This window comes from Zootoca vivipara, chromosome 1, assembly GCF_963506605.1.
Source record: "Zootoca vivipara chromosome 1, rZooViv1.1, whole genome shotgun sequence".
Classification (NCBI taxonomy): domain Eukaryota; kingdom Metazoa; phylum Chordata; class Lepidosauria; order Squamata; family Lacertidae; genus Zootoca; species Zootoca vivipara.
Window position 1 is genome coordinate 63,456,955 of NC_083276.1, and position 24,339 is coordinate 63,481,293.

The 24,339-nt window shown below is 39.9% G+C and overlaps 1 protein-coding gene across 1 annotated transcript in view; it reads right to left on the bottom strand.

Moving 5' to 3' along the window:
- The window catches only part of DCDC1 (doublecortin domain containing 1), a 236,116-nt gene that overhangs the window by 115,272 nt on the left and 96,505 nt on the right, over positions 1–24,339 (bottom strand). The window contains exons 10-14 of the mRNA XM_060275323.1: positions 16,818–16,988; positions 9,905–10,006; positions 7,749–7,915; positions 2,891–3,016; positions 924–1,029 (exon numbers count right to left, since the gene is read on the bottom strand). Coding sequence (XP_060131306.1) covers positions 924–1,029; positions 2,891–3,016; positions 7,749–7,915; positions 9,905–10,006; positions 16,818–16,988 — 672 coding nt within the window. The remainder of the gene's footprint in view (positions 1–923; positions 1,030–2,890; positions 3,017–7,748; positions 7,916–9,904; positions 10,007–16,817; positions 16,989–24,339) is intronic.

Here is a 24,339-nt window from a genome sequence, read left to right on the forward strand (position 1 = left end):
GCATAAAAACACGGAGAAGAAAAACATGCTAAAGATAAAGATTAGATGGCTTGGAGAGAACACAAAACTCTGGGTGCAATTCAACATTGTGTTAGCTTGCCAGATGGAATAAGCGGGCTTTAACATATTGAATACCTATGAAAATATATTCTATCTGAATTGAAGTGCCTGCCTTCCATAGGATGCATATTCTAATCTCTTTTGAATCCACAACCTGATTCACATTCCGAATCAATCAGCATTACTGTACAAATGCAACTTATGTGGGGGTTCAGTTCTGGGTTGTTGAAGTCCCTTTCACCCCATTCTGCCTCTGCTCCACCCTGTTTCACTGCCTACCACGTCCCCTTTGCAGCACCAAAAATGACACGTTTCCGCAAGGTCATGCACGACTCTAATGCACACAAGTTGGGAGTTGCCTGTATACCCAAACCCTTGGAGTCACCCACACAGCTAGTGTGTTTGTGTGTGGAGAGAGAATTCCCTGTACCTGCAGAAGCTGTGCCCAAGATGGAGAGCTTAAAAGCTCTTTTTGCTCTGAGTAACCCAAGCAGACAAGGTACAATAAGAACTTTTAAGTTTTCTGCCTTGCTTGTTGGGCAAGACCTGCTCTCAATGCAGGCTCTTGGATGCTAAAGATGGTCACATGAGATCTCACAGGAACTCAGATGCTGCAAAAATAGCCTTTAAGCTCTCCACCTTCTTCAGATTTAACTTGCACATTTTCAATGAGCCTGCCATCAACTGCATATAGTTTGATAATGTGCAATTTAAAACACACATAAGATGTGGTGATACCCTTTTTTCTTTTATAAATTTTTGTTTAAAAAAAAATATTCCTAGAGGACTGAAACATTTAATTTGCAGATCATAGTGAAAAGTGTTTTTTTTTAACAAAAAAACAAAAAAACCTCACTGCTCACCTTATATTGTATAAAATGATTGTCTGACTCCACAATTTCCGAGGTTTCACATTCCTGATGGTTTGTGAATTGAATGTTGTCTGGAAATCCAGCACAAGCTCCCCAACTGAAATGAGCAATCAAAAATTATTGTTATTTTCGAATCAAGCAGAGCCCTGCTGGCAGATGCGCATGCAAAGTCCACAAGGAATTGCTTTAATGTTTTTTCCCCCAAAGTATAATATGGATTCTAAATCAACTCTCTGCAAGTTTATGTAGAGCAGTTATACTATATGGCAAACTTCTATAATTCCTCGCAGCCTCCCAAAAGGAAGAGGAGCTGAAATTTTAGTAGCCCAGGATTAAAAGATCCCAACTGGTGACAATTAATTGTATTTTTAAAAGCCAACAATTAACTGCAAAGACATATGCAATCACGTCAAGCTTGGTCCAAAGGTAGGTCTGCTCATATAGGGACAATCTTAGTATTGTCTCTCTAATGCATGGCTGCATTTTATTCCATATAAGGGAAGAACTGCCAGTCACCGGGGGGGGGGGGGGTTACACTACTATGGTTGGCTCAGAACCTGCCTACTGCCCCTGACATTGTATGGCTTTGCTCTGACAGCAATTGTATGCACAGGCAATGCACATCTTTCTATAGGTTGTATAGACATGCATTACATCCCCTCCCAAGGCACTCTTCGATTTTGGGCATTTGCACTGCTAATTGTAAGGTCCTAATGCAGGCATCCCCAACCCGTGGCCCTCCAGATGTTTTGGCCTACAACTCCCCTGATTCCTAGCTAACAGGACCAGTGGTCAGGGATGATGGGAATGTAGACCAAAACATCTGGAGGGCTGAAGGTTGGGGGTTCCTGTCCTAATGTTAACTCCATAATGTGCATTGCTATCAGCCAAATGAGGTGAGGCAGTGGCCAATAGGAAGAGTGGCTTTTTAATGGTGGCACCCCATTTGAAGAATGCCCTCCCCAGAGGCTTCCCTGGCAACAACATTGTATTTTCATCACCAGATAAAGTCCTTTTTATTTTCCTCAGGTTTTTTGTTTCAGTGAGTTTAAATTCTTTGCAGTATTTAGTTTCTGAACCAGGGGTCAGCAAACTTTTTCAGTCCAATGTACCTCAGACCTTGGGGGGCGGGGGGCGGACTATATTTTGGGGGGGAAATGAACAAATTCCTATGCCCCACAAATAACCCAGAGATGCATTTTAAATAAAAGGACACATCCTACTCATGAACATGCTGATTCCCGGACCATCTGCAGGCCGGATTTAGAAGGTGATTGGCCCCCGGCCTTAGTTTGGGGACCCCTTTTAAAAAGGAGCGAAGGAATAAACTGTGTGTGAATTAGTTCTCTTGATCCAAGTTTTTGTGACTGTTATTTGATACAAGAAAGTGATCTTTTGGCCATTCACATTTTAGTACATTAAAAACAAATGGCTCAGCTAATTTTAAATCAACATTGTTTAACAGCTCAATTCTATGCATATTGACTGAGTTCCACTGAGTTCCATAGTCCTTACTCCCAGCTAAGTGTGTAATAGCCCTGCTGCCTTTGCACTATGATGGGGTAGCCAGTCAGATGCTGCTATACTAAATCTTCCATCATCTCTGACCGCTGGCTATGCTGACTGAGGCTGATGGGAGTTGGAGGTTTGGAAGGCCACAATTTAGCTACTCCTGCACTAAAAAGGCACAATGCCTTATTCAAATTACCCCCAAATTATTAAGGAGAAAGGGCCATATCTTCATATCTAAATCATCCATATATTTAATGCAAGTTGGAGGTTTGCTGAGTGTACTCCAAAGTAAATAGCAACTAATGTGCTTTGATGCTAAAGCAAACTGTAAGTGTTTGCTTATAATAGTTATAGCAACAGTTGCAATAAACACCAGCACTGGAATCCCCCCTCCCTTCCCAACTCCCCTACAATTTTAGTGCTTCAGAAAACTCATATAAATGTACTTGTCATATCCAGGCAGTAAAGCAACTGTGGGATCCAGAAGTGTTTTATAAATAACTGTGGTGCCATTCTTTTCAGCTGCAGCCACTCTGTCAAAGGTCAAACTCAGGACAGGATTTACGGGAGACCTGAAAAATTGAAATATTGTCAAATATGACCTTTGGCGGGGGAGGAAAAATAAGCTGTAGAACCAGTCACCATATGTATATGAAGCAGCAAGCACAAGAACTGAAGTTGGTAAAAATGAATTTAGCAACAAGACATTCAAATCTATACCTCTTTCTGTTTGATGGCGAGAAAAATTAGTAATCTAGTAGCTACTGCCCTGTTGCAGTTCCAGTGCTTTCACGTAGGGAATTAATTCTCACTACAAGGTAGCTTGTCATCTTTATTAACCTATAGGTTATGCACAGCAAAGAAATTGAATTATTCCTGAAATAGTGAGTCATCTCCAAGCAGAAATAATTGTTGGGGAACAAAGAAAAAAGAACTAAAACCAGCTCCAAGTTGATCATCTACGAAAATACAGTTGCATTTAATGAAGAATAGGGCACATGCTCACACTGGTGATTTTCTTAAACGATGAAGCTAAAATGGAGAAATTGGGGGGGGGGGTTCCTCCTTTCAGCAGAAACCGGGAAATAAGGGAGCCAGCATTCCTCCTGGAGCAGTGCAGATTCTCTTTCTCTCCTCAGTTCTACACCTTCATCATTTCTGAGGACACTCAGGCTGAGCATAGTGTGTGGTGCAAATAATGAGGTTTAGTTATGTCAGAGAAGATCCAATGTGGTTCTGACTTGCAGTTTTCCAGTAGGGCAAACATGCTCTAAATTGCATTAAAAGCCTCACAAGACAAGCATCAACTGGTGAGTAGTCAAAAATGTGAAACAATTGTAAGAAATTGTTTGGTGAGGGGTCTGTAATAATCTGTAATAATCTTTTATAGAATTATTTTGTGAAAAGTAGTTGACTGATAGTCTTCTTGGAAGAAAGGGAAGGGGATTTTCTATTCCTGGGAGAAGCTGGCTGGAGTAGGGACATTGGGACTGGCCCAACCCATATCCCTAACTGAGCATTTAGATTGGAGGTGACAAACTTTGAAGGAAGGAATAAGGTAGACTATAAGAACAATCAACTAATATTATATCTGAGCAGATGTCAAATCCCTAGTCAAACATCCTGTCATGCACCATAATAAGTGATGTAATATTTGGCAAAATAAGTCTGGAGATTTTGTGAATATGCTCATGGATTCATCAATTCTCCACTTAAACTGCTGAAAGCTTTTGGTGGCTATGACAAATAAACAGGACTTTTCCTTAGGAAAAACCAAGAGGTGAGCTACCTTCCGTGGAAGGTATGAATTAACAAGGTATGAATTGGCTGACTAAGCAGAGTCAAGGCAGCAGCCTTCCAGAAAGGACAACAGCATCATGATGAGGCCAGAATTCCCTGTAATCATGATGTCAGCTTGCCTGTCATGCAACCGTGGACAGAGTAAACAGAGAAAGAGGCTTGGAGGACTGAACAATGAGAGTCAGGAAAACTATAAGAACTTTCACAACAGAGACATTTTTGGATGAAGAACTTCATGGTACCCCAAGGAGAAGGTGGAAGCTCAAGAATCCAAAACACTCAAGAATCCAAAACAAAACCCACCCCCAAAATTCCTGATGGCGACAGAAGGCAGAAAACTGAGACCCCGTTTTAATGAAGCTATGTCCTTTACAGGAGTGTTTTGAAATGCTTCCTGTAGTGTTAACATAGGACAAAAGCATTCCCATTGAAAAGAAGAGGACAGGCCTGTTTGAAACTATGTAAAATGGAGATAGAAATACAAAGTTTCAAAAGCAAGCTCCTGTGTCAAGAAATTGGTGCTAGAACATATGTGACACCCCCCCGAACTAGATAATCTCCACAGAGGTGAAATGACGCATGTGAAGTAGCCTTTATGCCAAGATAAAAGAAAGAGTGAAGGAAAGTGCTTTTAACAGGGTGAAGTAATAATCAGAATTATTGATTATGATCAAATAATAAAATTCATGGATATTTTTTCTTAAGATTGCATATCCATAGGGTTAAAGCTGGGGTGAAAATAAAAATCTATAATACCTATTTTTCCACACTACACATGAGTTTGTACATTTGCTGCATTTGACAGCACCCTGTGTAGTTATACTGTACATTTCTTCCTTATTTTGTCTAAATGGTTCTTTCATACTGCAATGCCGATTCTCGATAAAGCAGTAATGCATCTTGTAGTTCTAGGTCCAATTTGTGAAGCAGCCTTGTGGACAAGACTTCAAGTTAATTTTGGCAAAAGAAGTCCACTATATATTATAATTTCAACCTCAGGTATTACTATTCAGGAGATGACTTGCCTGCAAACAACATTTCTGAAAAGACTCTCTATTCTAACAAGGGGAAAGAGACACCCCTTCAGAGAAGAATTGCTGTTCTAAATCTGTGTCAACACCATCACAAGGATGTAAACTATACATAAGATACTTTATAAACTTAATAAATAGTGAGCCAGATTCCAGTCTGGTACAAAGAGAATTAAATTACTCAAGTACAAGCCATGTTACTCCTTTTATAATTGAAAAATAATTCATTGTGAAATAAATAAATATTTTTAACATGATCAGCATGAAGACAGCTGCAGTTGTTGTTCTGAACTATATAAAGATTATAATCATTCCATTCTGCTCAGTTTTGGGAGTGCACTTAAGACTTCTGCTCTCAAATTGTTCTACTGTGCCTACATCAAGTTAAACTCACTGCTGCTCATAAAATATCAAACAATAGATAAGTAAACAACCATTTACAATCAATCAACTATTGAAACAATGAATCATTTGAATGCTTACAAAACACAATGCCAAGAAATAATTTGAACATATAAAAATAAGGGAGAAAAACTATATAAAAAGTATGATGAAAATAGCACACTCAACCCGTCCCCACCCCCACCCCAATTAACACAAATATTTTGTTCTTTTGGAGGATCCATTTCCAAAGAATTAGAGCTGCTTCTTCAGTTCACAATTTTTTGACAGAGCTCAGTATTAATATTTCTTAATCCAAATAACATGATTAACAGTACAATAATAAATCACTACAACTGAACTGTATATAAGAATTCAGATGAGAAAAACAAGAGAAAAGGAACATTTTAAATAGACTAAATTGTTAAATTTTTGAAGTTTTATTTCCCCTTTTACAGCCACATTGATCTTTGACAATATCTTTATAAGACAATTTAAATTTGAGAAGACATGCCGGTTTCATGGTTTGCTTTGCAAGTAATCATTGAAGATACATTATGTGAGAGTGGCTATCATTTGTGAGCAAATCTTAAGGTATGCAGGTAGGGTCTAGTCAGAATATTGTTTATTGACATAAAGGATGTCATTATAGAAAGGAACCCTTACCAACTTATGTATATCATATAGCATATATAAGCTACCGTATATTGCTCTAGTTGCAGTATTCTACAGGGAATTGAATTTGACAGTAAAGTTAAGGCTCAGGTATTAATTTTTTTCTTTGTTTTAAAACACATTGTGAGGTGGAAGAAAATAGCTTATCATATTCATCTGCAGTGCTTAGTATCGTATTTTTAACACATTGTATTTATAGTTACAGCCTTTTCACTTTTCATGTTAGTCATAACAATAATTTCCCAGATCTTGAATATTACTGAGGCTACAATTCCATGCACACCTACATAGGAGTAAGCCCCATTAAACATTGTGGAACTTTCCATGGCACAAACAAGCATCGGGTTGTGCTATGATTGTACCGATTAAAACAAAGGAACGGGGAATTATATTGGGCTCTACAAATTACTTATCTCTTTATAAATTTACATAAAGTGCCTGGTATTTTTTATTCAAAAATGTAAACAAATCCAGTTGTAGAAAATGAAAAAGCAACGTAAAAATGTGGAAATATTTTTCGGTTCATGGGCGTGGGTGTATATCCATAACATAAATAAATCAAAGTAATTGTACACTGCAGCTACAGCACATGAAGTGTATAAGCATCCTTGCTTGCAGTTGAATAAATAAATACAGATAATCTTACTAATACACTTCTGCCATACACATGAAGAAGTAACTTTTTAGGACATATGTGCTAGTGAAAAATTAATTCACTTCATGGCTACTACAAGACAAACTCTGAAATACATTAATTTTTGCTTCTGGAAGTAACAATAATTGTGTGGATTTTTTTAAAAGCCCATTTCCTGAAACGCTACAAATAAATTAACTAAATTGCATGGACTTGGTGCCTTCCATTTTTAACTATAGTTGGTCAGATTTTACAAGTTTTACCAATTTATTTTTCATTCTACCATCACTGGTGCTCAAAAGGTTAATACTTTATTTGTGAAAACATAGAGCAATAGTAGGGAATCATGTTGTCTACAGCTTCATAAATCTTGCTTAAGATCCTTTTCAATTACCATCCATTTCTCCTTTAAAAAGGGACAAAAAAATAGTGGAGTGGAAACAGGTCAGGGCAGTCTGTGACAATGACAGTGTGATGGGCTTGGACCCCCTGTGGTGTTTCCATCTGCTATCATTAAGGTGACTATTCAGACATGAAAAAATCCCTCTTGCTGTGCTGACAGGCAGACATCAAGAACTATGACAAGGCATTAAGACAGAAAGTCAGAGACAGAGATGTCATATTCCACAAACAATACTGTCTCAAACCAGACCTCTGAAATTTTGTTGGAGTTTACAATAAAAATAAAAGGGATTTTACTTGGAGGTTATCAAACTTCCCTTTACAGCAGTTTGACAACACAAAGATTGCTGACAGTCACAGAGCTAAACACTTTGCTCCTACCTGTAATCTTCACCATAAGAAACCCAAATTTTTTGCTCGTTCTGCAGTAAAAGTGGGCTTTTAATTTCTTGCCCAGTCTCGTCAAAAAGCCGGGTCGGAAACCGACTGAGGCCTGACGGTTTGAAATCTGCTGAATGTTGAAGCCTTTGGTGAATCATGTGCTGTACCTGGTGGTGGAAGATATAAAAAAATAAGAAAGGGAACATCTGTAATAAATTGTTTGTACTCCATAACCAGTGATGTCCAAACAAACGATAATTAAATTCATATAGAATGTTAAAAGAAGTGTGAAATGACTGCAATGTTTATCTCAGTGTAAAGTAACAAAATGAGCACAGGCTTTTAACCAGCAGGGGGTGCAACAGGATTATGGTTGAGCTCTGACCCCTTGGCACACAAGCTGAAAGCAGATGTGACAGTTGTACAGAACAAGCAGTTAGCTTCTACATACTGTAACAAGCTTTCTTGATAAAGGTTATGTTTTCCCAGTCCACATTTGGAGCTGCATTTTGTTGCTGTTTTTACTGAGCTTGTTAAGGTCTGACAATTACTGTGCTCCCCACCATCCTCCTGCCAAACCATTGATGATCAATAGCTGAACAGGGATAGCACAAGACTCATTTAACAATTTCAGCGCAGTAAAAATATACACTGAGGCATGGCCAAAAAAAAGCACCACCCCTCAGCCCCTAACCATGCTCTCCCAGAGAAAATAGTGCTAAGCAGCTTAATTCAGTGGAATATTCAAGCAAAGTATGTTTTGCGAGACAGTTCAAAAATCCAACCTGAATTCATTTGAATTGTATACCTTAAAATATAAAAAATTCTCCTTTTAAGGAACTTTTAGCAATCTATTATGTAGCAAACACTAGTACACCGCACATTCTGTGATCAATTTTCCATTTCATGGCATCGTAATGATGGCTCTAAATATAGTCACTTCATTCCACATGCCCCTCCTAGTTGTCACTCTTCTCTGAGTGCAGAAAGCTCTTTCCAGTAGATTGGTTCATACTCTATTCTCCTTTGCCAGCTTCTGCAACTGAGCATATCACAGAGGCCTCAGATACATGACCATATTGTGACAGTATTTATAAAACCAGTGGTACACCCCCAGTATTATTAACCGCTGTTGGAACCATAAACGTGACACAGTAAAATTATCTCTTGCATTAGTGCAAGAGAAAGAATTCCAACAATAAAAAATACTCCTAGCAGTTAAGGAAACATCACAATCTACACAACAAATCTCTGATCATGTTCTTCCATATCTGGGATTTATCTCTTTCAGTGATTACCATATCACCTATGGCATACCACCAATTGACAATCATGTTACTCTGTCAATATAGTTATAAATCTCCTGATTTACTCCGATACATACATATGATCAATATCAGGGGAGGCATTTGACTAAGGAGGCATATTAGCTTCCTATATCATGATTTGAGATGTCCCTCATTCAAATCTAAACTCAGCCACAGAGCCCACTAAATTTTCTCCACAAGCTACTAATCTTGCATTCTTAGCTCTCTTTCATCTGCCATATACTGTACAGAAAATAATACTAGTCAACTTTAAATGTAATCCTAAAGATTACAGAGATATTGGGTGAAATCCAATGGTGTTCACATGCAACCAAAATGTATTTCCAGCTGTCCAATGGGATTTCCCTTTCTCCCCCCTCCCCTACACTCCCCAAATCTGCTACGGAGGGTTGAGGGACCCTTTGGAGCAGATCTGGGGACTGCAGGGGGGAGGAGAAATCATAGAATCATAGAGTTGGAAGGAACCACGAGGAACATCTAGTCCGACTCCATGCAATGCAGGAATATTTCACCATTTGCATGATGTTGGTAATGTATTTGAAGAGCTTGTTCAGTGCAATTCATTCAAAGATCTTCAAATACAACATACTCTGACAGAAGTGAAACAAGTGAACAGTCACATCTCACTGTTTTAACGGTTATTAGGTTAGCCTCTACATGTGAGCACAGAGAAAGAGTGGCTCTGCTATGCAAGAATAGAAATAGATAGAATAGAATAGATAAATAGAAAATATGCTATATGTGGGAACTGCAAAATAAATCCCCAGAATGAAAGCTTCAAGTCATTCGAATAAATGTATGCACTTAGGGAAGTATTTCCTAGCTTACCCTCTCCATAACAGCACTGGGTTGGTCCCCAGGATTGATTTCCATTTCTTTTCTACTGATGTAAACAAGAATCTCCCCAGTATCCTTGCCATTTTCATACACCTTCAAAAATAAACAGTAATTAAGTAAATGTTATGCAAGTTATAGATCATTACAATCAAAATGGCTTACACTAATCAGAAAATTCAGCATTCACTTATAAAGAGGTGTCAAGCCATCAGCTCTCACTACAAAGTACATTAGTCTGGTGCACATAAAAGTTTTTTAAAAGGGTTTTTTTTAAAGTCATATTGGATGCTTAAAAGGTAAAGGGACCCCTGACCGTTAGGTCCAGTCATGACCGACTCTGGGGTTGCGGCGCTCATCTCACGTTATTGGCTGAGGGAGCCGGCGTACAGCTTCCAGGTCATGTGGCCAGCATGACAAAGCTGCTTCTGGCGAACCAGAGCAGTGCACGGAAATGCCGGTTACCTTCCCACTGTAGCGGTACCTATTTATCTACTTGCACTTTGACGTGCTTTCGAACTGCTAGGTTGGCAGGAGCTGGGACCGAGCAACGGGAGCTCACGCCGTTGCAGGGATTCAAACCGCCCAAGAGGCTCAGTGGTTTAGACCACAGCGCCACCCGCATCCCATTGGATGCTTAATACTAGCTAAAACCAAGAAAAATCCCTTCATTCTAACAAAAATGTGTTATGTGTGTGTTTTTATAATGTTCACTTGAATTTCAACTACAAATACATGGAAGGCCTACTTGTCTAAATAAAGCTTAAGGAAATATGGCCTATGTAAATGTTTACCCTGGAAATAATTTAGGATTATTTCAAATGTTAGTCATGTTCTACATATAAGACATTGCTGAGCAGTCAAAAGCATGAAAGAAGCACGGAGAGACTTGTGGCTGCTTTTCCAGTGCATGTTATGATTGATGAAAAATGCAAGGGTGCACCCACTGCACCTGATGAATTGAACACATTTTTATGCTTCACCAAAATGTTCCAGTTCTGTTCCATTCATTTTAAAGGAGCTTCTGCAGGAGAACGTCCTGGTGCATTGTGCCCTATGGGTCAATCCCTTTGTCTCCTACTCACCCAACAGGGTCCTTGGATCACAAAGGGAACTCACAGGCTTTGGATGACTAGCATGGTTATCCAATGAATCAGATGTTTGTCACTTAATTGCATTATAATGAATAAATGTAAATCTATTCAATAACTAAAAAGGGGGAAAATACTTGGTTATGAGAATATTGACAAACCCTTGTGATCTGTATTTTTTGCTGTAGTGGGAATGAGAGCAAGATTGGCAATGTCTAGCAGTGCAAGAAAGGCTCCCTGAGAGACAGTCGGGAGAATGATGCCTGCCTTTAGAGGCTTTCTTATGTCTCATGGAGTGCGCGTTGAGGGCTGCTGTGAAAAGAGTGGCCAGGTGTTCCTCATGAAAGGAGAAAGAGAGGCCAAAAAAAAGACTGTGTTCTTCATCTCTTTGCATTGTCTCCCTTAATGCCAGGGACCAGGGAACTCACAGCTGCAGCTGACTGGGTTTCAGGAGATGTGGCCAGAATACTCTGCATGAGGCCTCGGAGGTCTAAGGATTCAGGAGCCTTCACAGTACCAGAAGTGGGCTTTCCCAATCTAGCTAGCCTCCTCACTCACAGGGGAAAGAGGCAATACAGTGGTACCTCGGTTTACAAACACAATTGGTTCCGGAAGTCTGTACTTGACCTGAAGTGTACTTAACCTGAAGCGAACTTTCCCATTGAAAGTAATGGAAAGTGGATTAATCCGTTCCAGATGGGTCCGTGGAGTACTTAAACTGAAAATACTCAAACCGAGGCGTACTTAAACCGAGGTATGACTGTACCTTATTCCAAGACGGCACCTCCTGCCTGCATCTTTGTTTACACTTATAGATAAAAAGGTAAAGGACCCCTGGATGGTTAAGTCCAGTCAAAGGCAACTATGGGGTTGTGGTGCTCATCTCGTTTTCAGGCTGAGGGAGCCGGCGTTTGTTTGCAGCTTTCTGGGTCATGTGGCCAGCATGACTAAACGGCTTCTGGTGCAACAGAACACCTTGATGGAAGCCAGAGTGCACAAAAATGCCATTTGCCTTCCTGCCACAGCGGTACCTATTTGTCTACTTGCACTGGCGTGCTTTCAAACTGCTAGGTTGGCAAGAGCTGGGACAGAGCAACGGGAGCTCACTCTGTCACAGGGATTCGAACCACCGACCTTCTGATCGGCAAGCCCAAGAGGCTCAGTGGTTTAGACCACAGCGCCACCCGTGTCCCTATACACTTGTGTATTGCATACACACACATATCTGCTCCATGGTTAGTTTGGGAGCACCTTTTAAACATTCAAAAGGCCTTTAACCAATCAGCTAAACACTACACTTATAGAAATTACCCGTTTCTAGATAAAGGGTTACTTTTGACTGAAAAGTGCCAGTATATATTATATCATGCTGGTAAATAGCCACTTGACTGGCAAGAATTGATGCTATGTAGCCAGGCAGGGAATCTATATACAGTACAAATCATTGTATTCAAAGGACAATGGCTAATGTAGCTATGTGTGTGCAGGGGGGCTGGTATAAAAAAATGGGCTAGTAAAAAAATACTGTAGACTTATAAATGTATTTGCAAGACACTGCTATACCGTACTAAAAAGCACAAAAGCTAAATGATTCCTACTGGCTGAATCAAGTCAACTGGAACGGCACACTGCTGACGATTTGGTGTGACATGGGTTAGAAATAGGTTCTAGGGGTAGGCATATAGGAAAGTTTGCTTTGTGTCAGTTGGCACTGCATGACTACAAGTTAAAGAAAGAGCATCAACGGAAAAGAGGTGTCATGTGCTGCAGCACTTTTGGTAATCTCATCATTTCTCCCTTCTTGCAAACTGTGCATAGCTGTGATTCCCCACATTTTCTATGCAGATAATTGACTGAAGAAGCAACAAGGAGAAGCATCCTTAGAGATTAAGTGCTTTTAGTCGAAGCAACCTGCATCTGCTACATATACAGCTTTAAAAACTTATAAGGCATATAAAATAGATTTACTATCATATTATCTAATAAAAAGTTTCTATTTTACAATTTGCATACTATATAAATAATTAGCAGGAAATGCCTCTTTTCTGCAATTGCCAGATTTTCAGTGCAGAACTACATGAAAACACGAAAAATAAAATGGAAATATAGAATGCATAGCTATTTTTATTTCTGGTTAGAAAGAAGTCTATCTCTGGGGCAAACAAGAACAACAGGAAGACGTGAGAACAGCCAACTTATATAACATCAACTCCTATCCAGGAGTATGGAAACATCTACTATTTGGGACCACACTTTGGTTAGACATCTTCAGTCCATTAACACAGACTTTTGTAAGAAGTGAGATTACAGGAAGAGCACTGTTGCTATTACTTTTTTCAGTGTTTCTACAATGTTTGAAAATGCTCGGGCACAGTGGAAAACAACATCTCTCTAGACCAGCATGTTTCCAAAGCCAGCTGCCAACCTGAGAAAAACCAGTGACAACACACAAGGGCCACATTAGTTCCTCCACCACTACTAAACAAACTGTTAAAAGTTCTGTTAAACCTCACAGTAGGTGTTACACTAAGAGCCACTGAGCAGTACCTATTTCCTATATTACAGCCAAAACAATTTCCCACCCAAGTGCAGAGAAGCGAAGAGAGACATAATAACGCAAAAATAGAGGGAGATGATAGTACTCAAGCTGAACTGATGCTTTTGCTCTTTCTTTTGTATAAGTCCTGGGCTACCTTAAAAATAAAAGGCACTGCAATATTAAGCAATATTAAACAAGCAATGCCTATAAAACTCTGGTGGTTGCTGCTTTAACTTCTATACAGGAATAAGTCCTTCTCGTCTGTGGTCAGAACAACTGCATGTGACTCGAGGAACTCCTCGTTGAAAATAAATATACATACCGTATATTCTGGCGTATAAGACGACTGGGCGTATAAGACGACCCCCAACTTTTCCAGTTAAAATATAGAGTTTGGGATATACTCGCCGTATAAGAAATATGACCTGGCATATAAGATGACCCCTGACTTTTGAGAAGATTTCCCTGGCTTTAAAAAGTAGTCTTATACACAGGAATATACAGTATATTAAATAACTTTGAATACAGCACAATGAAATCAATCCAAGTCTTGCTCTAAACCATGATTTGGAGGATCAAAACCATGACTTCTGAATTGAGCCAATGTGTAGTAATGCCAAAGAGAACTTTGCAGAAAAAAAACCTGGCATACAAATTTGAAGTTAGATATAAAATACATTCAACCACAATGACTCACTAATAAGTGTGAAGAAACTGCAACAGTTAAGGTTAACATCTAAACTTTACCTTAACTTTACACTAAAAATGCATGGATAGATTCAGTTAAAACCACTGTAAAGGTAAATAATGAAGCAGTATATATATCAGTGTCAGAAATCAGGAAACAATCCTGAGAAATGTAATACCATCTTCTAGAGCTTTAACACCTAAGAAGTAGAATACACACAGGATTTTCCAATATTCTGCACCATGTTGGTTGAAACAGCTAACCAGACCACCTAGGAAGACTGTCCGAGTATCAGCTAAAGAGTAAAAGCAAAAGTGAAACTACAGAAAAGTGGAAATCCTACAAAAATGAAAGAAATTGGAAATAGAATCAAGAAACAACAAGCACCAACAGGGGATATTTGATTACTCTCACACTGAGATGGACATATTGACAATATTTTTGTAATATATGTGTTATATTTGTTTTTCCCGTGCCAAGGAAGGAAGTAGTATAGCAATATGTATTTACTTTTCAACTGTGAGCCAATTAAGATGCCTTAACATGATAAGTAAAGCCAATATGCAGGTAGAGGTTTCTTTAATTTGTAGTAAAATGTTTATATTTGCACAATGAAATGTACAAATCAGTTTTTAATAAAAACAATACAAAGTTATTTTTAGAAATAAAATCAGAGTAAAATTCAATCATAAAATCATATAGTAGTCACTATAAGAAGCTCAAGGTGATGCAAATGGTTCTCTCCCATTTAATTCTCTCTGTAACGCTAACCCGGTCCACATAACACAGTCCCAGAGAGAAGCATGCAGCCATTTTTCTACACTTCAGTCCATTTCCCTTCCACACAAAGCAATCCATTCATTTATTGCTAGAGTTGTTATATATTCTATCCACTGATCGAAGGGAGCCATGGTATTATCTTTCCAATGAATTAATATCAGTCTTTTACCAGAAGGGCAAGCACAGAAACTTAATTTATGGTAACCCTTTGCCATGCCCCATATAGTTGATATAAAGTTTAAAACAATATTATCATCTGACAATACTACAAAAATACTACCTGAGCATGTACGCAGAAGCTATCTGCTTGTGAGTGTCAAGTATGTGGAGAAGTTTGGAGACTGAAGAGAGGGGCCTCTTCTCTCACACACCCCTGCAGAGTTATAAGAAGAAAACTCTCTTTGAGCCCTGCATGAAGGCCTTATTCAGGAATGAAAATACATGGAAGTTGCTGCATGCTAAGATATGGCCCCTGCCAGCAAAAGCTACAATTTAGACATGTGTGTTATTCATAACTGAAGTTATTTTCATGTATTTTTGGGCTTGGGAATATGTTCCTATGTGCAAGATGTAATGTATCCCTCTAACTCTTTTTTCTATATTGGATTAAAGGTTTTTAAAGTGTTGTTCTTATTAGACTTAAAACTATTAAAAATGAACATTTTAAGGAAGATATTGAAACATCATCTCAGATTAAGCAAAGTATAAAGCTGAGAATTTACATTGGATATAATTAAATGCACACATTAAAAGAAACACAGATGGCAAACTGCAATACAGTGGAACCTCGGTTTACGAACACCTCGGTTTACGAATTTTCGGTTTACGAACAATCCTAACCCGGAAGTTAGTAAACCGAGGTGCCCGAGGCCTACTGAGCGTCCGAAGCCTTCGGGGAGGCCGGGCCTTCGCTCCGATGCCTCCTGGAGGCCTGGAGCGAAGGCCCGGCCTCCCCGAAGGCATTGGAGCGCTTCCGTGACTGGGCTGCAGCCACGGAAGTGCTCCCCGGCCTCCGCGAAGGCATCAGAGCCGGGCCTTCATTCCGATGCCTCCCGGAGGCCGGGGAGCGCTTCCATGACTGGGCTGCAGCCACGGAAGCGCTCCCCGGCCTCCGCGAAGGCATCGGAGCGAAGGCCCGGCCTCTGGAAGGCATTGGAGCTGGGCCTTCGTTCTGATGCCTCCCAGAGGCCAGGGAGCGTTTCAGCGACTGGGCTGCAGCTGCGGAAGCGCTCCCCGGCTTCCGTGAAGGCATCGGAGTGAAGGCCCGGCCTCCGGAAGGCATCGGAGCCGGGCCTTCGTTCCGATGCCTCCCAGAGGCCGGGGAGCACTTCCGCGACTGGGCTGCAGCCGCGGAAGCGCTCCCCGGCCTCCGCGAAGACATTGGAGTGAAGGCCCGGAGAGAGAAAGAGGACGGGCCCGGCCCGGACTGGCCTGCCCGCGCTGCGTTGCCGTTGCCACCTCCGCTGCTTGCTCCCGCTGCCACCTGAGCACCCCTCGCCCATAGCTTCCCAGCCCCAAAGTTAGGTAAGGAAAAATAAATGTTCATTTTTTTTCATCTACAATACTGTCTTGATTATTTTATAGTACAGTACATTGATTATTGCCTTCATTTTATGTATCAATGGCCTTGGTAGATAGTAAAATTTGTGTTAACTTGCTGCTTTAGGAGGTGTTTCTCATCGTCTAGAATGGATTAATCCACTTTCCATTACTTTCAATGGGAAAGTTCGCTTCGGTTTATGAACAGACTTCTGGAACCAATTGTGTTCATAAACCAAGGTACCACTGTAGCTGTTAAACTACGCATACCTTTAGCTGCAGACCCTGTGAGGAAACTGTGTTTGCAGGAAGTTCTTTAATATGTTGGTAGACATAAGAAGCACATTGTTCCTGTTCTGCCTGTAACTGAGGGGCAAGCTTAGAGAGGTGACCTTTGTAGCTCTTGATAGCTGCCTGCAGTTCATCAATCAACTTGTTCACCTGAAGGGTTAAATTATGAGAGCTGTTAGCAAGAGGCAATTGTTGATGTCACACCTATTAGAATGTTCATTATAAACCTGAAGGAAGAGATGACATTTCTCTGCAAAGTCTGGCAAAAAATATATAGAATATCTGTACTCTCCCTCCCCAAAACTAGCCACCTATCTTAGGAAGAAGTACAATATACCCAAATAAACACACAAGAATGAGCAGGCAAAAGTAATTAAATCAAAGGAGCTCTACTTTGTCCTATTTAAGGATGCTAAGATGCTTTAATATTGCTTGTAATTATTTTGAATTAATTAAAATATATAGGTCATTTGCTACTAGATTAACACGTTCAACCACTTAATGAATTTCTTAGAATGCGTATTACTAACAACAGGATGCTGCTTGGAGGCCTATGGGTAATAAGCAACTAACAAGTCAAATAATAGTAATAATAACAGTTGTCATTGTTGTTACTGGAGGAGGAAAGCCAGAAACCAATAAAACTGTTAATCCAGTTAAGAAAAAAATGGGGGAAATGCTTTATCAGCAAACTGATAAATGCTTTTATTGTATAGTGGGTGGGGTGGGGTAAGAGGACAAAGGTTGTGAGGCCCTTCTCTACATCTAATCCAAGTTAGGAGTGAGTGGGTGTACTTCCTTTCCCTAATATCATGAAGATAAACTCTTCTTTCTCACCTGTCTTTTGTTTGATTCTGTGGTATGTTAAATATGCAAAGATGTTTTAATAGTGCATGCAATTACTTTCAATTGATTACGATGTATAGTTCATCTACTAAATAAACATGTTCAGTCACTTACTGAATTCTGTAGATAGTAACAGGGTGAAGATAAATATACAACTCACATATAAAAGCTTGTAAATCTGTTATAAAAGAATTTTAAAAGACAGTTTCTAGGAAGGGTGACTGCCTAGAAGGGAAGGAAACAGAAGTGGAGAGGAGTGTGTTATGTACAGAGCAGGGATGCAACATTGTCAAAGTGCTATGTCTCATATCTCAGATACTGCTTTAAACCAGATACAGGTATGCTACACACTGCCTGCAATTAGGCTAAGACTGCATTTCAAGGTATCTCTATTCTTGTTTCATGTAACTTTGATGCCTAGAATTCATTGGTGCTTTCCTTGCGCTTACTTCAGAACCATGCTGTAATCTAGGGGTTCCCAAACTAAGTCCCGGGGCCCGGATGCGGCCCAATCGCCTTCTAAATCCGGCCCGCGGACGGTCCAGGAATCAGCATGTTTTTACATGAGTAGAATGTGTCCTTTTATTTAAAATGCATCTCTGGGTTATTTGTGGGGTATAGAAATTCGTTCATATTTTTTTTCAAAATATAGTCCGGCCCCCCACAAGGTCTGAGGGACAGTAGACCGGCCCCCTGCTGAAAAAGTTTGCTGATCCCTGCGTAATCTCTCAGAAAGCGTAAGAAGTGTTTGTCCAGTCATCCAGACCTTACCGTTATATTTATTAGAATACAACATGATACTGGACACTCCTGTGGTATCAGAGCAATACTGTTCCTAACAGAAGATTTGGGTTGTTTATAGTCAAACATGGAAGCAGTGGAGAGAAAGATGGTGGATTGGACCTCTGCACAGAGATCACAACATTTGATCACATCGAGTAGTTTTCTTCTAGGAAATCTCTTTCCTAAAACATGTATCATCTGTTCAGGTTTCTTCCGTTCTAGGACACGAAAGGCCCTGTCAACAGGGTACTTTTATCACCCTGCATCTAGAAGAGTTAGCAGCCAACAGTTCAATTTAGCTGATTGCAACCTCTTGGAGCTCATGGCCAGGACTTGTAAACAGGGGCATTTGTGAGGGGCATTTTCAGGGGGAGGCACAGAGTGCTGTGTCATGGTGTGCGAAGGCCAAGAGACATGAACGGCGAGGTTTTTAAGCAGAGGTTGTATGGCCATCTATCATGGATGCTTTAGTTGAGATTCCTACATTGCAGGGAGTTAGACTGGATGACCCTAGGAGCCCCCTTCCAACTCTACAATGCTTTGAGTCATGCAATGTCAGCAGCCATCTACAACAGTACAGTATAGAACTGCTAATTGAACAGGTAATGCTTGACAGCATAGTGGCAGGAATCCTGGGCATTCTGACCCAATTATTAGGGTACAGTCATCAGTTACTTTCGATATTATGTCTTTAAAAAAATGAATTTATAATATATTTAAGTACTATCCTGTAAATAATTCCGACTGATGGTGGTGAATTTCTCACCATTAATGGAGGCATCTGTTGAGCCATCCCAAAAAGATGCTACAGTCTTTTTTCTCTCTGGAGTGGTGACAGATTTTACCAGGCCCACCAATCTGTGTGAGTGGTTCGATTTGCTAATTCCACTGCATCCACCATTTTTCACCATGCTGCTAGACAAGATTATTTGGCATAAATCAGCTATTATGACAACGGAGAGCAACTTGCCATACCAAATATGACCCCAAGCCCATTTCTGGCACTGATTTTAAAAATAGCCAATTCCTTCCCTTTTATCCTTCATGTTCCAGGAAGATAAGTTGGGTATGCATAAGAATATCTCGTGAAGAGAATGATAGTTTGCAAGGCAATACACTCCTAAGGCACTGCTGCCCTTGCCATTAACAACTATTAAGAAAAAGCAAGCAGAAGAACAAAAGAAAGTACATTATACATATGAACTAATACCGGTAGGACAGACAGACAATGCCAAAATGTTTACATTGTAAGATGTGAGATGGTAACATTAGCATTAAATGAGGCAGGTTGTTTAGTCTTGTTTCTATACCATCCTATACATTAAAACCATGCTGCCTTTATATTTGGATTAAAACACTTTTAATGTATTTGTATAGAGCTTTTCGGTGATGCCATTATTTCTCATTATGTGAATACTGTTTGACACTCCAAAGTCATGTGTGTAATTGTTCTCTTTATATATGCCACAAGTATACATCCCCCACCAATGTATATACTGGTGGCATATACATAAAGAGAAAAATGGCACATAATTACTAAAGTTACAGATTATCAATTTTGCCTGCTAATTCAGCTTCGTTAGTTCACTTAAAGTTTATATGTGGACTTTGAGTTGCATCTTGATAAAAGAAAGAAGTATCCGTTATTATTGGTTAGCAATGCTCTTAACGTTTCTCTGGCTACATCAAAAGTACCTTTCATCAATAGACTATGCTACAAAATGCCTTTCCTGTTTTTTCTCACTCCTTTGGAAACAAGATAGTTTCAAAGGTCAATCTGCAAGTGACCAAAACCAACAATATCAAAAGTCTATGTTCCTGAACCATTGCACATTAGAATATTTTTTTCTATTTCTCTATGCTGCAAAAGGAAAAGGAAAAAAGTCCCTATAAAATTCTTCATTGTGAATCTTTTTTTTCCTAAAATAAAACCCCTCTCCCCCCATTCAAATACAATTGTGAAAGAAGACAAAACTTGACCTTTTGTGATCCCCGTATTAATAGGTCTGTTCATAATTCAGTCTGTGTGTGGAGAAGCATCCATGTGGAAACATGCAGGCCTGTGAGATATATAGCCTTTCCCTTTGCACATTATCTGACCCTATGAATCCTTCTCACAAAAGAAGGCTTTATGTATGCATAAGTTGGGGGGGGGCAATGCATACTCTCATTGTGCTTCACAAAACATGTACTCGTTCTCCAGGAAAACTCAGCATGGATTTGGTTGGATAGACTGCAAGTAGCCAGAAAAGAGAGGCTGCTGCTAAGAAGAGAGCCTATCTTTGTTTTGACTTCTTAGGTCAGATTTACATAGATGCATTTATTTTGCTTCTGTTTGGTGCTTTCTACCAAGCAAAGGTAAATATGTACATAAGTAGGGTAGGGGTGGTTGTCTCTTCTAACTTTACTAACATACCTGCATTAGATCACCAGCAAAAAGCACCTGCTGGGTTCACTTTGTGAAATGTGTGTCCATAGCACGCTCCAAGTATTGAGATATAATAAGCCCATGCACACAAGACCAAGGAACTGAGCTGTCATAGAACTTCTTCTGAAACAACATATTGAGGAGTAGTGGATATAGAAGGGACCTAAGGTCACCTAATCTTCTCTCTGTGAGGTGGCAGCCCAGTCATTCTGTCTTTCAACCTAATGTGCACCATGCAATGAAATCAGTACCTTGCTTCCACTTTGTTTTTCTGCTATAAAAACGCAAACATATTATATGACCTGAAGGAGAAATAGGTTTGGAAGTTGTGAGCAGCAACTTGTGAAATCTACAGAGCTGTGGAGAGGCTTGGCAGGAATTCCAGTACTAAGGGGACAGGCCAGGTGGAAGTGAACCTAATTTAGCCAGTAGATGAAAATTCAAAGAGTACTTTATTAACAATATATGGGAAATGGACCACAACTAGGGATGGGGAAGAAATTCAATTCAGTTTGCATCAAGGGTGAACACTTTCCCAAAAAATATGCAAACAGAAACAAAGATACCCTTCAAAATTCACACTTATCCAAATTTTGCAGTTCTCCAGTCAAGTAGCGTGTACAAAAATGCATATGCTAAAGTGTGCCTATAAATGCATCTGTTAGTGAAAGTGCATCATATTATAGGAAATCACTTTGCAAAAAAGTGTACATTATGCAAAATTGCATATAAAATATGCTTATAGAAGAAATTTGCACAAAAATGCCAAAACATTTTCATGAGAAGTTCACAAACTGTAAATGTGGACAACTGAACTTAACCTTGGAAAAATGAGAAATTGAAAGAATTCAAAACTGACATCCAACTGGAACCACAAATGATTTCTACATAGTCAAGAAATCTCCTTTGTGATCCTTCAGAAGATGTTGTGTCTAACCCCAAGGTAGATGATTTGGGGATCCTTCTAAATTTATTAAGCAATCAACTTGAAAATTGTACACTTGTAGGTAAAGGACCCCTAGAGGGTTAAGTCCAGACAAAGGTGACTATGGGGTGCGGTGCTCATCTCGCTTTTCAGGCCAAGGGAGCTGGTGTTTGTCCACAGACAACTTTCCGGGTTATGTGGCCAGCATGACTAAACCTTTACTGGTGCACAAAGTACTGTGACAAGTGCCAGAGTGCACGGAAATGCCCTTTACCTTCACACCGCAGCTGTACCTGGCATGCTTTCAAACTGCTAGGTTGGCAGAAGCTGGCACAGAGCAACAGGAGCTCACTCCGTTGTGGGGATTCAAACCAATGACCTTCCAACCGGCATCCCCAAGAGGCTCAGTGGTTTAGACCATAGCGCCAGTGCACAAGTGCAACACACTTTGCAAGTGATGCGAGTGCTACAATAACTCAGGTCCTATTTTGACATTATGCTGACATCTAGGTATACAATGAAACAGGCAAGCTATGAGATTTCCCCTCAGGAGCAGGAGCCAAGGGAATCCTGCCCAGAAGCTATTCCAGAAATAACCATATGGACAAATAATTCTGATGTAAAGGTTTCACAGGTTTGCCTCCATGGGGAATCATTTAAAGAGAACTGAGGTAGAGGCACATATTCTGGTGAACATATAGAATGGTGCTAGGTGCTGGGCAGTGAAATAGTTTTAATGGATTCCTGCTACATCCCCTAAAAGCAGGACTGTGGAGTTGCAGGACCCTCCAGAAAAGCATGGAAGGTGGTGGGCTACAGTGAAGAGTGGGGAGTTGAAAAAGCTTTCCTCTCCTTCCCTTTCATTCATGGAACACCACATTCAATTCAACTCATGCTTTATATATGCATGCTTTTAATTACTGTATGAGGAGCTGAGATGACTGGATTAAAATAACAGCAACTAATCAAGGTTTTGGATAAAATAGTTGAACAGTTTGGAGAAAATCTTCAGTGTAGAAAACAAAACCAAGTTCCATTAAATGCCAACCACTGTTTAAAGAGGTCTAGAAATGAGTTATCTTATTATATAGTAACCTTAGTTTTTCTATTATTGCTTGAAAATAAGTACTAAATTTATTTCTACAACATCTGGATTATTAACCAGGAATAACAATTAGCTACAGGGTTCTAAATGAATTTCAAGCCCTGCAAGAGTTCAGACTTCAAAATAGCAGCAAAAGATTTTACTAATAGTATTGTAATAAAATTAGTTCAACGTCTTAATCTTCTCTCTGAAAGAAGAAGGTTTGGGTACTCCAGAAATCGACATGGAGATAATGCTCCAATTTTGCTTTGAAGCAATTTTGTATTATTTCACTTATAGAATATGCTGTCAAGTTCACAGCATGAAGCTTTGCAAGGAAAAGTCTTGATTTAATAGTTCTTCATTACAATGTTTCCTGCGGAATCTTATGATTAGCACACTATGTCTTGACGCTGTAAACGACAGTTTTTCCATAAAAGTAAGAATTTAGTTTACATTTATCCTTTGGAACAGCAATAACAGGGCCTGGGGAACTGTGGCTCTTCCATTGCATCCATAGCCCTGCTGGCCAGGGCATAATGTGGTAGTACACAGTTTTGTTTTGTTTTTTGCTCCACAATTGCCACATTAGAGCAGCCGTGGGGACTGAAGATTGGGCCCCTCATTGACTCAAAGGAGTTCTTGATCTTTTGGATCCAGAACCTCTGCCATCCCATCACCGATCTGCCCCCAAAAGTCACATTTAGGGGCTTTCCATTGGCTACCTTTGGCAAGAGAGACACCAGCAGTAGCTGGTCACCCTGCTTGGGACTCTAGTACAGGAAAGCCTCCCACACATACATGGTGCCACTTCTCTCCACTATCAGAGGCTTCTTGAGAGGCAACTGGACTATGTCTTTGTCCCCTTACCTAGAAATAAATCCCACTGAACCCATGTACAGAATTGCAGCATTTTTTGTCTGGATGATTAAAAATGGAGCTCATCTTGACAGGTTTGGGGTTTTTTGTTTTGCAGCGGGGCTTAGAGAAATTTCTTATTTAAAAGAATAGACACCTAGACTACAACTAGGTTCAAGTCCTGCAGGTAAAGACTCCTGTCTGAAACCCTGGAGAACAGCTGCCAATAATCAGTGTGGGTCAGAATTTCTCAAACTTGGATCTTACAACTTACAACCAAACAATGAAAAAATGTATACCTCATACATGTTTGTGCAGAACTAGGGGGGGGGGGGGGAAACCATGCTTATGTCATGCTTATCACTATCTAACTTCATTGAAACTATTATAAGAAAAAATTGCTGCTGATGCAAATTTTTCTGCTGATACAAAGTGATATCAATGGATGATTGGCATATTTGAATACTGCCACTGACCATGAGGACATGTGTTTGGAGATCATTCAAAATGGGCCAGGAGACATTATTTCTTTCTTGAAAGACAGTTCCAGGCCCTGTGGTGGGAAAAGCCCTGTGTC